Source organism: Ixodes scapularis, unplaced genomic scaffold (genome assembly GCF_016920785.2).
Source record: "Ixodes scapularis isolate PalLabHiFi unplaced genomic scaffold, ASM1692078v2 PGA_scaffold9__187_contigs__length_104089568, whole genome shotgun sequence".
NCBI lineage: Eukaryota > Metazoa > Arthropoda > Arachnida > Ixodida > Ixodidae > Ixodes > Ixodes scapularis.
The window spans coordinates 7,660,951-7,673,742 of record NW_024609884.1 but is presented as its reverse complement, the minus strand read 5'-3'; the positions used below and the strand labels follow the sequence as shown (position 1 = coordinate 7,673,742).

The 12,792-nt window shown below is 50.5% G+C and overlaps 1 protein-coding gene across 2 annotated transcripts in view; it reads left to right on the top strand.

The window, feature by feature from the left end:
- The first annotated feature begins 3,076 nt into the window (after positions 1-3,076).
- LOC8041780 (synaptic vesicle membrane protein VAT-1 homolog-like) overlaps positions 3,077-12,792 on the top strand; it is a 44,857-nt gene continuing 35,141 nt past the window's right edge. For both annotated transcript variants that reach the window (XM_029991428.4, XM_002414955.5), the window contains exon 1: positions 3,077-3,535. In XM_029991428.4, coding sequence (XP_029847288.1) covers positions 3,315-3,535 — 221 coding nt within the window. In that variant the 5' untranslated portion in view covers positions 3,077-3,314. The remainder of the gene's footprint in view (positions 3,536-12,792) is intronic.

Below are 12,792 nucleotides of genomic sequence, written 5' to 3'. Positions count from 1 at the left end.
ACAGGCCTTATGGGCATGGCCATGTCATCTTCTACAATAGAGCGCGGGGCACAGTTTAATGTAAAAAATACTAACAATCGACGAAGCGACGTTAAGTGCCGGATCTATCTTCTGAGAATGCGAGCTTGACCCACTTCGGCTTTTGTGCTAAGCTGGGATCGTGCATGCTGCATTGTTCATGCAGGCCGTCGTGGAAACAAAAGAGCCCCTCCTCCCCCTCGCCGGAGAACACGAACTCCAGTCGAACGCTGACGCCGCGTTCGGTTATGTCGGCCGAGCGCTGCGTCATTGTGTTTGTTGTCCCCATCCGTGTAGTTGATAAGTTAACCGCTTGGGGCGTAACGGTCTGTCCTCCTCCCCACCGTACTTTGACGAAAAATGACAAATGGCCCAAGAAAAAGTTTGACGAACTTTTTTCTTGGGCAGATTTTCAATCGCACTATACTCGTTTTCACCTCAAGAAAAAAGCAAGTTTTGCGCATTGTTCATACGCGGCGCGAAGTAGTTCTTCCGAGATTTGGTTGTCAGGGGAAAAAGCGATGCTTTTAGCGTTCGAAACGCTTACGTCTTGGTAAGATAGCATATATGTAATCTAAAATTCACCTACATATATCATAATTATCAAGATAAAGAGGGAAATCAGTAACGCTCCGTGAGGAGCCGGACTTTTTTTACTACGGTTCTTGAGGTGAAAACAGGTATAGTCAATGATAATGTAATTCGAAACAAAACCCCTCGTTTTTCTGTTCTCTCTTACAGTCGGTCCTTTCATTTCAAAGCCGTTTCACCTTACGATATACCGCAGCGGACGCTACGCGGCACCGTAGCCAATCAAACGCCATGTTCGTGTCACGTGACCTTCAAGAGGGCCGCAGCGACGCGCGGTGCGCGGGTGATGTGATACGTGCACAACGCTGGATTGGCTGGGCTTGTTCGTAGCGTAAAATAGTTTCTTGTTGGGCGAGTTGGTGAACGTTTGGATACATGGTTTTGCACAAAAAAGACAGACACAAGAGAGAGAAACAAACACGAGCGCTCGTGTGTGTTTCTCTCTCTTGTGTCAGTCTTTTTTGCGCAAAACCATGTATCCAATTGTTCGTAGCGTCCACTGCAGCCCGTGGTAAGGCGAAACGGGGTACAGTAGGGATCTCGCTCCATCACGTTTCCTGAAGAGAAGTCTCTGTCGGGAGATGCCGACGCCGATTAGGCACAGGTTTCGGAGTGAGAGGAGCTGGCATCGGGTACAAATAAGGCCCCTTGGGTACAAAGGGCGCAACGAGAGTGCTATGCAGTGGCGGCACGTACAATTATCGCGCGATAACAGCCGTTGTTTTCATTGCAGCCGAAGAAAAGGACGAGTGGAAGCGCAATGCGCATGCATTGCGCTTCCACTCGCACGCAATGCGCATGCGCATTGCGTGCGAGTGGAAGCGCACGCAATGCCCATGCGCACGCAATGCGCATGCGCAGAACCCTTTGCGGAAATCACATTTCGGACCGGAAATCGCCTTACGTGCGAACAAAGCTTCTCACCTCTCGTGTCAGGTGGCGTGTTGCGCGGTGAAGAGGCGCTAAACAAGGAGGTTAGAAGTACTAGGAGGGGGCACGTTGCAATATTGGTGAAGCCTAGTCATAAAAAGTTTAAACGATTTTGTGCCCAGCGTGACCGCAGATCTCTCTGGCGATTGGTGCGCGTGACATGTCACGTGTGAGATGGATGGTTGATTGTAGAAGGGCTCCTTGGACTTGCGCGCGCCCCGTCCGGTAGGTTCTATCAGATCGAAGTCTAGACTGTGGTGTATTCTAGTACCCCATAGCAAGACGAAGGCTAGCTACGGTCACGTGGTGTGGTCACGTTAGCATGGTAAGTGAGGAGAGTAAGGAGGAAAATGAGAAAGAGGCGAGGCGTCAAGGGAGCATGGCTTGTGGAGGCTACGCGGCCGACGTCATGCCCTCTCCTATCCTTCTATTCTCCATGGCGCTATGGTGACGCTAAAGCAGGAGACACATATGAGCGATGGAAACAGGCGCCGCGCGGCAGTATCATAGCAACCGGTGCTGGCGTCCCTACGTCACTTCCGCCGCGTGCGCCTAGCGGCGAGCGGCGCACCTCTAGGCGCACCGCGCGACGACTCCCGACTCTCCTGAGGCAAATAAATTAAATGAAACGAAACTTTCTGACATGAAAGAAAATAAACTATTCTTATAAAGCCGTTATGTTTCGTATTTTTACTTGGACCAGCTCAGTGTTGAATAGACGGCTGATTAGGCAGCAAAACTGACTTTTTTCATTTCGACAAAAACCCCGAGACTGGGACGAAAAGGGGACGGACAAACACAAAGTCTCAAGACTTTGTGTTTGTCCGTCCCCTTTTGTCCCAGTCTCGGGGTCTTTGTCGAAATGTTTAACCACCACCAGCTCGTTTGCGCCCTTACCTTTTGTTGACTGTTTTCACAACTTCAGAATTTTTTTTTAATCTGTGACGTATTTTTTGTACAGCCTCAACATTATTTATTTGTAATACATCTACAGGGATTAAAAAAAAAACAAAAAACAAAAAAAACAAGTTTTATTTGCCAGGTGCAAAGCGATAATGAAATAAAAATTGACGAAAAGGGGCTAATTTTGTGCATTTTGTTGAATTTATAAAAAAAATATTTTAACAATAAAAATTGCATAATCATCCCAACAGAGCAAGCTCAAAGCAAAAAAAAAAAAAAAACGGATTTTTCTTTAATTACTGATTGATGCCTAGATTTACGCCCAGTTTAGAAGTGCACACTATGCTCACGCCAACTGGAAATCGCCGGATATAGGGAAAAATCCGCATACTGCTGTTCCGTAGTTGGCATGGAACGCGGTGTCATACTTTCATAGTGCGCCCGGGCGTCAGGTGTCATGAAGGCAGCACACTCCCCAACCGCAACCAGCTTCGCTCTTTTTGCACCACCGTTTGTTTGCACGGCGAAAAATTTGGGTTCCGGAAAGCGCGCGCGCTCAACTTCACCGAAAACTGCAGGAGCAACAGCAGCCGAGCGGCAGTCGCCGCTCGCACCCGCCAGCCGCCGCCACTGCCGCCCCGCGCTGCCCGCGCCCCGCACTACTTTCGACGCGCGCGCAAGCGTGCTTCCGCGCCGCCTTCGCACCGCCTGCGCCTGGCGCCGCTTCTCCCTCCTTGCCTGGCTAGCTGTCAAACGCTACCACCAGTTGAGTCAGGGCCAGCCGAGGTGTGCGCTTCGTCAGTAGTTAATCGACCAAGCATCGCCGCGTCGCTCCAGATTTCACTTTTGAACCCCTTCGGAAACTCGTCGCAATGTCCGAGGCAGAAGCCGGCACCAAGACCGAGGAACAGGCGAAGCCCGCGGCGGCGGCGGCTGCACCGGCTGCTGCGGAAGAGGCCGCGGCTGCTCCTCCAGTGAAAGAAATGCGGGCCGTCGTCCTCACGGGCTTCGGCGGTCTCAAGACGGTGAAGATTCTCAAAAAGCCCGAGCCAGCGGCCGCCGAGGGTGAGCTGCTCGTCAGAGTCAAGGCCTGGTGAGTCTCTCTCCTCCGGCGCCCCTTTCTTCGTTCGTTGGCGCCGCCGCCGCCGAATTTTCGGATGGGCGGTGTCTGGCTCTCAAGACTGAGCGCCACAGTCGAGCCGCGCAGCCACACGAGATGCCGTGACAGCGCACCCGTCACGCGACTCGTGTGCGCTGCCCCGAGTGCTTGTTTCCGGCTGCTGGGGACCATGTCTTTTATCTTTTAACCCCCGACGATTTGGGTTAGAGAGGGGCGGCCTGCACACGAAGGCTTCCCCAGGGGCGGCAAACCTGGGAGCAAGGATGCCTGCTGCGGGCTCAAACCGTGCCTTTGCGGGGGTGCGCCCCCCTCCCCCCGTACGAGGGGAGTTGCCCCGCTTCTGGGCATTCCGAGTGCCACTTTCCGCCATTCTCGCTTGTTGCTCCCAAAATTCGGCCAAGTGGGAGCTGGCAGGGGGTCAAAAGCCTCCGCCGGGAGCGCTCGTTTTCTGGAGTTGGCAAGTGGCTTTGAGAGTGGGGAATACGGGACAGAGGGGAAACAGCTGGTTGACGCCTTCCGCGTCGTGTGGGGGCTTTAATTGGGTTTTTGAACTCCTAGCTGTAGTTGCGATGATGTATGTGCGTAACGCCCCCACTGCTTTCCAAACTCCAGTACGCGCGGGTGTGGTGTGTTCTAGCATATGTTTAATCGTCCGAACACTGGTTGCTCGGTTTTCCGGACGAACTGTGTTCCTTAGAACTCGGCGCTCAAATGTCACGCTGCCCTTACGCAACGAGCAGCGTGGGGTTTGTGGATCTCATTTCGACCTTCTGCATTTGCAGCCGCGCTTTGCAGCTGTAAATTAGTGAGCTCGTAAACTCTCGGGAGGAGCGGAGCTCCTCCGAAGTGCGCCGAGTGTGACGCCATTTTCTTGGCCACGGGCCGAGTTTCTTGGGCTGAAAATCGAATTAGGGGAGCTTGTGTCCGCGTTGGGAGCCCAGGGTACTACACCTTGGCGCGTCGACAAGGTTTCGGGATTTGTCCCGACCCGACGATGAGTGGCTTCGTGAAGGTTTTTTTTTTTGCTACTTTTTTTTTTTTTTTTTTTTTTTTTTGTTCATTTGGAACTTTTGTAGTGACGCAATCGAGAGCTCGTTTGGTATTACCTTTCCGGAAAGTTTCTTTTCAGGACCGTGTCGGAGTCTTCTGAATCTTCGAGTCGTTTTAGTACGGAGAATCGAAAAACAGTTGTTCGAACTACATGGCGTTTATAAGACAAGTAGGGGCGTGCGAATTGCGTTCAGTTATTCACAGCCGTCAAAGTTCTAGGGAAGCTCACGACATGCCGGCTCTTTGCAGTGTTGACGCTGCGGTTTTCTAAGCAGTATTCGCACATCGCTAGGGACAAGCTGTTTTTCGCACCGCGTAGAGCAGACTTCGCCCGAATATGCCGAAAAGCTGTTTCGCCACAAGTCAGCACAGTCAAGATGTGTAGACTAGAAGTGCGAGGTCACGGCGCATTGACTGCGGCTGATCGACTTGACCGCGCCAGTAATTGCTCGCGCACGCACGCACACACACACAAAAAAAAAATTCATGTATTGGTCACGTCCATAGCGTCGGTCGGGAGGGACTAGCTAGGAAGGGTGGTTTTCGGACCTAGCGTGTTCGTTTAAAGTCTGTACTTAGATTAACTTCCAACGATAAATACGTTTAGTTTACTCCGCTTGGACCAAACCGATAGCGGTGCGTTGTCCAGGATGGATGGCTTATTTGCACGGCGCGAAAAATGCGGTTCGCCTCGCGAACTCCTTACCGCTTGTGCTTTTCACGCACATCTATTTTTAAACGAGTTGATCTTTCGGTGCATGCACTGCTGGAACTGATTTAAGCTTTTTGTGTTTTTTTTTGTTTGTTTGTTTTTGTTTTAGCGGCTTGGCGAGTCAAACCTGTTGCAGGTGCAGGAAAGTTTCGCGGCGCTGATAGCCGTTGTAGTGCGGAGCACGTGCCCCAGGTTGTCGATCCATATCGTTGAAATCCGAAATTGTGGTTTGTGGCACCGTTCACGATTTTGTTGCGGCGATAAATGCCGGAACGAGTAGTCGTTACGTCACGATGATGCAGCTGGTGCGTTTAACTGCCGCGTCAGGTTCGTAGAACTTTCGCAACTGGAACTGACAGGAGAAGTCGTTGGGGGAAACCGACGCGCCTTCCATGTTTTTTAGGGCTTCTGCATCGAATCTAATAGGGCGTGGTCATCTCTAGTACATCTCTGCGAAAGGAGGCGCATGTTGCGAATTAAAGGCCGACCTACAAAATCATTTTCCGCAAAGTAGGAAACTCCTCTCCCACTGCTGTCTTCGTGGCGGGGAAAGTCTTTTTGCTGCTGCATATTAAGGGTGGATAAGTCGGGATAAACTCCCGGCTTATCCAGCCCCAAGATGCAGAAGGAAACCCGCCGTCGAGGTAGCAGTTGGGGAGGGTGGCAAGGATTTTTCCTACCTTGCAGAAAAAACCTTTAGCTGTGAAGGCTATGAATAATGCAGCGCTATATCGACATCGAGTCCAGGCTTATCGTTACACTGAGGCCACATCATTTGGAGTTGTCTGCACAATTGGCATAATTGGTGTTCTTTTTTTTTTTTTTTTCTCCATGCGCTTCTACATTTATGCTCGTTACACTGTGGGCGCTGTGAATGGATTTCCACCAATTGACCATGGTAGTCTCGGTCGAACGCCGGCCCCCAGTTGGAGAGCGCCGTCCAGGTTGAAGGGCGATGAGGTGACGGATTGTCTCTGGTCTGGTGAGCCCACCTGGGCCTCGTGAACTGGAACGTTTTATCCGCGTTTGTGTCGGGAAGAGTAGACTCTTGGACGTGGCTGGGCTGAGCTGACAACTATGCGTCAGGACCGGCTCAAAACATGCTATCGCCGACCCTGGGCTGCTTGTGGCTCGTTGTGGGAGGGAAGAATGCAAGTAAAATCAGTTTTAAGTATAGGGGATGAAAACGGGAAATGGGAACATTGATAGGATAATTCACGGGGGAGCTCGTTGTTATTCGAGGCTAGGAGCATTGAGGACTAGGACATAAAAGTATGAGGAAATGGATATGCGGTGTGCCGTATGCCAAGGGGAAGACGAGACAATAGAGCATGTGTCGTTGAGGTGCACAGGACTTGCTCCCGCCCTCCCGGAGGGGGCGACGGATTTAGTTGGAGCGCTGGAGTTTTTAGACGAAAGTGGAATGGATGATAAGTGCACTTTAATAACGGAGGAGATTGGAAGACTCGTGGAAAATATATTGGAAGGAATTGAATGATGTACAACTGACTGAAGGAGCTAGGGATAGGCGGGTGATATTCCACACAGCCCGGTGATAGTTAGGAAATTGCAGGGGGTAAACAAATTGGCGAAGGAAAGAAATGGTACTTTTGGTCCACATTTTTGTAAGTTAGGTGGCGCAAGCTACCGCCCGATATAAAGGGTACAGCTGTTAAGTGTGTGTGTGTGTGTGGGGGGGGGGGGGGGGGGGCGGTTTCGGCCCGTATGGCGCCCGTCCCGAGCTAGTCGAACAAAGGGCGGCGCTTGAAGCAGCCGGCCTCTATTCTGTTCGCCGGTCCTGTATGCCCGGGGGTTCCTGTATGGAGATGCCTTTGGGATTTTTGCGCCGCCGTGTGCGTTTGGGGGGGGGGGGGGGGGGGGGGGGGATTTTTTGGTTTTGGACACGCGAACTCTATGGAGGCTCCTTTCATAATGCTACGGCCGGGAGGGGATGTCTGACTTGAAGCATGGTTTAAAAAGATCCGCGGGACTGATGTCGGCAGGTTCTGCAGCTGAATACGGCGCATAATGTCATGAAGTAGGTAGCGACGTCTGCTCTCTCTGGGTTACATTTGACGCCGCGAGTGCCCCTGCTCGTTCTTGCCAGTAGAGCGGCAGCAAGTGATTCGGAGGTGAACGCGTCAACGTCGAAATTCACGCAGAAACGAGCGCAGGATTAGCAAGCGCACAAAAAACCAGATCTTCGCTTGATTGGCGGATGGTGGCATTGGCTGCGGTCGTGCGAGTTTGGGCGTATAAACGAGTCTCGTTATGCAGGCTGTCATCATGGCGCCGCGTTTTAAACGCTTTATCAGGATTGTGTTCCGCCAATCCTGGCGCATATTTCAACGCAGCCTTTACGGTGTAGTGTGGTGGCTAGAAGGGGAAGTGGGGCGGGCGGGAGGGAGCGAAGGGCTCCACAGAGTTGCGATGAAAACGACTCCCCTGCAGACTGCTGCAACCCTCGCGGTGGCGAAGATTTTCATCGCAACACTCGCGCTGCCCGCCGCGCGCGCTTTCAAAGGTCGCATAGCTTCTTTATATGTTGACTCGGGTTTCAGGCTCGGCAACTACATGAATTGCACACGTTTCGCCCGTTAAATGGGTCTTGCGCCTGAATTCCGCGAGGAAATTTTTTGGGGACTGCTGAGGGCACTGCAGGCGAGTCAGCGGCTCCAAACATTGTGAGATACATTTGATTTTCCAACGTGCTGGATCGGGGTCACTGACGTGTTGGTCATCTGTGAGCGTTTCCGCCTGCTTTCCTCTTCGCCAAGCGAAAACACTGACCATGCGCGCTTGCGACCAATCTTCGGTGGCGTCCGCCATTAAATTAATTGCAAACTCACCCCATGGTTTGGTATAGACTTTTCTACGATCAAATTTTTCATCGCGTATCGCGCCCCTCTTTCTATCATTGCGTGCATACGGCGCCCGTCACACCTGCCCTTCCAGCCACCATAGAACCTTGTTCCACCAAAAGTCAACGCGCAGCCAACGACGATCCGGTGGGTATAATCAAGCAGCACCAAAAGCGCCCCATCGCACCGCCCGTCGTCTGTCTGGTATCGCGGGCTAAACCATTCGAGGACAGTGAGTGCGTCGTGACTTGGCGCTTTTGGTCTTTTGGGCCTGTTTGGACGGATTCTAGGCTGCGCTCAAGTGAAACCAAGTGTAAAGAGAAGCATACGCGTATTGCGTCTCCTTCATGCTTCCTTGGTCGCGTGTTTGTCTTCTTTGCGTATTGTACCGCCACGCCTGTGTGCTCGGTTCAGGCGGTCTTTCAAAGAGGAAATCACGTGAAATGAAGGGGTACTCGATCATGGAATGCCGACTTTAGATTCGGGGATCTTTCTCAATACTGCGACAGCCAGATTGTTCGAGGCTGCTGAAATCTTCGAAGTGTTTTGTTTATAAATGCTGAGAATACTGCCAAAGGGAGTATAACTCCTGTCTTTCCATTATTTCCATTCCCTTTCCATCGTTGCCTGCGATGGTCTAAAACTCTATACTCACGCGTGTTCACCTCAAGGACCGCGCTAAAAGGAATTTGGGTTCTTCGCGGCGCGTTAATTTCTCCCTTCATGTAGTGAATTACCACATACTTCTATGTAAATTTGAGACACCTTCATGAAAACTTGATCGTTCCAGACTCAACAAACGTGGTTTTCCGAATTAGCCAGTGCGCGGGTGAGCTGGTGGACGCTTACCATGACGATTTTAACCCGAGGCTATAGCGCAGGAGGAAATTTAGTAAAAGGAACAGACTACGTTTCTAACTCTGCTTATAAGTTCATTCAGCCTCCCTCTTGTGTACAAAACCACAACCTCCACGAACTACCGTTCTGTGGTGGTTGTGGTTCTGTATATAAGGAAGGTGGTTGAATAAACTTACCATCCGAGTTAGACACGTCGTTTGTCCCTGTTACTTTTTCTACAACTGTAAAAAAATGTCCTTCTGCGCCAGTCTCGGGTTAAAATCATAGTCGTATCTTTTCCTTCTTACAAGCATGTTGCGTAAGTACACTGTTTCGCGCAGCGTATGAACTTTCTGGGTAACAAAAAGTAAGCTTGACGCACGCTCGCTCAGTAATGACCGCGACACCCCTTCCGCTTGCTGTATTTCCTTCTGAGTAGCCATCTCGCTTCCGACATCCCGAGTTCTTTGGAAAATGACGCATCTGCCCGGTGCATTATCAAGTTTCAGAGGCAAAACCGCCGGAGCGCCCGGATTCTAGCTCAGTCGGGAAAAGGTGTACCGGTCTCATCAGGATCGCCCATTAAATTTTCTCTGGTCATCTGCGACTACTCCCACGAGGAAGGCACTCAACACAGTGCGTACGGTGCCCGATCACGGATCTGTTCTGCGATTTGAAGGAAATGGTTCCGCACTGGGGCCTCGTTTCTTTTTCTTTCTTTTTTTCGGGGAAGTGGCGGGAATGCTCTTTTCGTGTTCCTAGTCGATTTGCGTGTGGGGATGAGGAACCGTCACGCCATGCCCCAACATCTTCGGATGCCTTTGACGCGTTGTCGTTACGTTGCTGACAATAGAGGGAGTTCTCGTAGATGGCTTTCGCCGTCCCGCAACGCTCGCCGGGCAAACGGCGCGCAGGCGCAGTAGCGGCTTCTTCGTTGTGAAGGGCTAGCGGAGGGGAAACGCGGTGTACGAAAACTCCCCACAGTCCTGTCCGGCTGCGCAAAGGGCGCTCCGGAGCGGTACTAGTCAGAGGTACTAGTGGCGCCGCCTTCAGGCGCGAAACCACCCTCCATGGAAGTATCATGGCCTTTGAGATCCCAAAAGGAGGCCATGGAAGTACGGGTCCGGTTTCGATGGCGAAGGACACCTTAAAATTCTACTGCGGGCCGCATTGCGGTAATAGGGAATTGTAGTAGACCGTTTCCGCAGCCCGCTAAGCACCCGGATAGCGCTCCGTAATCCGCCACAAGACCTTGAACTATGCAGACAAGGCTGGTGGCACGCACGCGCAGCTGCGGCGTTTTCTTCGGGGATACCGTAGTGGAGGAGAAAAACTGTCTACTACACTTCCCTAATAGGGAGTTTTCGTAGATCGTTTCCGCTGTCCCGCAACGGCTCTCCGCAGCCAGTTACGCTAGCTGGAAATCCACAGTCAAGGCCATCGGCGCGCCGGCGCAGTAGCGGCTACTTCGTTGCGGAGGGCATAGCGGAGAGGGAAACGCGGTCTACGAAAACTCCCTAATGGGGAGTTTTCGTAGACCGCGTTTCCCTCTCCGCTGAGCCCTCCGCAACGAAGAAACGGCTAAATGCGCCTGCGCGCCCATGGGCTTGACTGTAGAGTTCCGGGTATCGTAGCGGGTTGCGGAGGGGGAAACGCGGTCTACGAAAACTCCCTATTGTGGTTTTCTGTCCGTTGAAAAACGGATTATTTTTTAGCGGACGAACCTCCGCAAAGAAAGGCGGCCTGTGTGCCAAGTCTCCGGGTGGAGGAGATAATCCTGGCGTAAGAACATTTGTAGACTGCGGGCGAAGTGCGTCGCGCAAGTGCAAGACAGCGTCGCCTGGGGACATCCGCCTCAACTTAAATGCTGTTTTTCTTCATGGTTTCGCTAGCTCTTGAAAGTCTGAGCTATTCGGACAAAGATGAGAATGCTATATTATTCAAATTGTCTTTTCGCGCACAGCTGCGCTGTCGCACACTGCTTGGATTCGGGCAAGTGCTCGTAGAAAATCGGAGTTGCCTGCTGCTGGAAGCATGCCGCGGCTGTTTTAATTCTTGCGAATGAAGTCGGTGACGAGGCAGGCACTGCCAGAATGCAAAACTAGGTCAAGCTGTATAGAAAAACCGAGGGGGGACGCAAATACGGCTGTTCCCAGACATTTAGAGCTGGTCGAACAAAAACTTGCTGCACGCCGCGACACCTCGTTGTGTTCGCGCACGTATACGCTGCCGTCGTAGCGGTAAAATCGTAATTCACTCTCGTGAGTCAATGACCTACTCGCACTGTTGAGTTAAAAGAGCGATCGTTAATCTACTCGCATTTGCGCCAGTATTGGCTTTTTTACCTTATGGGACGCCAGAATGATAATTTTAAACAGTTACGGTTTTTTTTTTTTTTTTTTCAGGATTGTTTTGTTTTGTTTGCTGATTAGGCGCAGTTGTACTTGATATATCTGGAACACCCTGCGCCAGAAAAGGATCGTCAACATTGCTTTCTTCTCTCTGCGAAAAATGTAATTTTGAATTTCAGCCATATATTTTCAGTTTACCTTTGTGAGGTGTTCTGTCCTGGTCCCCTAAATGTTGCTTTCATTTTGCACATGCCACATTGCCAACACGCTCCAATTCCTCGTCCCAAGAATGTTCTAGTGTCTAATTTTTAGAGTTGCTTGAAAAGTACTTACACTTTTTATGGACTGACTACATCATTTTAATAATATATAATAAAAACTAGAGTACAGCTTTTTTTTTTTTCATTTATGCGTTCAAGTTGGAACGCAATAGGGGCTACGATTATCTGCCTCAGTTTACCTCGTCTTTTGCCGGTACTCGCTCTCTTCTAAGCATCGGAGAAACAAAATTGGCGGGTAAGCAAAAGTGAGCTTGGTTCTCAACGTTAAAGTTGTTTAAAAAAATGGTAACTGCATATTCGGGTTTCTTTTGTCGACAGCCACGGGGAACCTTCGCAGCTGCTACATTAGGGACTTGTCGAAAGTACGTCAACTGCGGGCCCCCTACGGCCGCGAGCTCAGTCCGCCCTCAAAGTGACGGCTCCCCCAAGCAACGCAAAACTCTTGCATGCTCTTGCGTGTGATATACGAAAAATCCCTATTAACGTGGCAAGTAAGCGTAGCTGCACTACTGAATTGTGCGACTATTAGGAAACAAAAGTCCAAGTATACACCTAAGCACTTGTGGGCAGACTTGTACACGTTACTGAAAAATTGTAAGGAATTACATTTACAATTACTGAAGGCTAAATTGTAATTTATTACAATTGCCGTCCTATAAAAGTAACTGACCTTTACCCCAAAAAGTAATCAGTTACTTTCGTGGCGCTACTTTTAACATTATTGTCCTCAAGTAAGGAACAAAGGGAACAGGGTTATTCAAGTTCTTATTGTTGCCACCTGTTCCATTTAATGACCTTCAGTATTTTGAGCAACAGTTTGCTCTCGAAAGTCTAGTCGGACATTTTGCGTTATTTACTTTAATTACTTTAAAATTACTCTAGAAAATATGTAATTATTCCGTTACTAAAGTGCTGATAAATGTAAGGGATTACAAGTAATATCGTTACTTATAACTGATTACGTACAAGTCTGCTTGTGGGTTGTGAATGTGAAAGCATGCCGCCTGCGACGGATTGCTTCCACCTCGAGTTGTCGAAGGGCCTCGTCCTCTTGCCGCCTGCGACGCTTTGAATCACGATCCGCTTGCGTCTCGCGCTTTCAAAAGGCTTTGTTCTGTCTCCAGCGCGTTGCACCGCT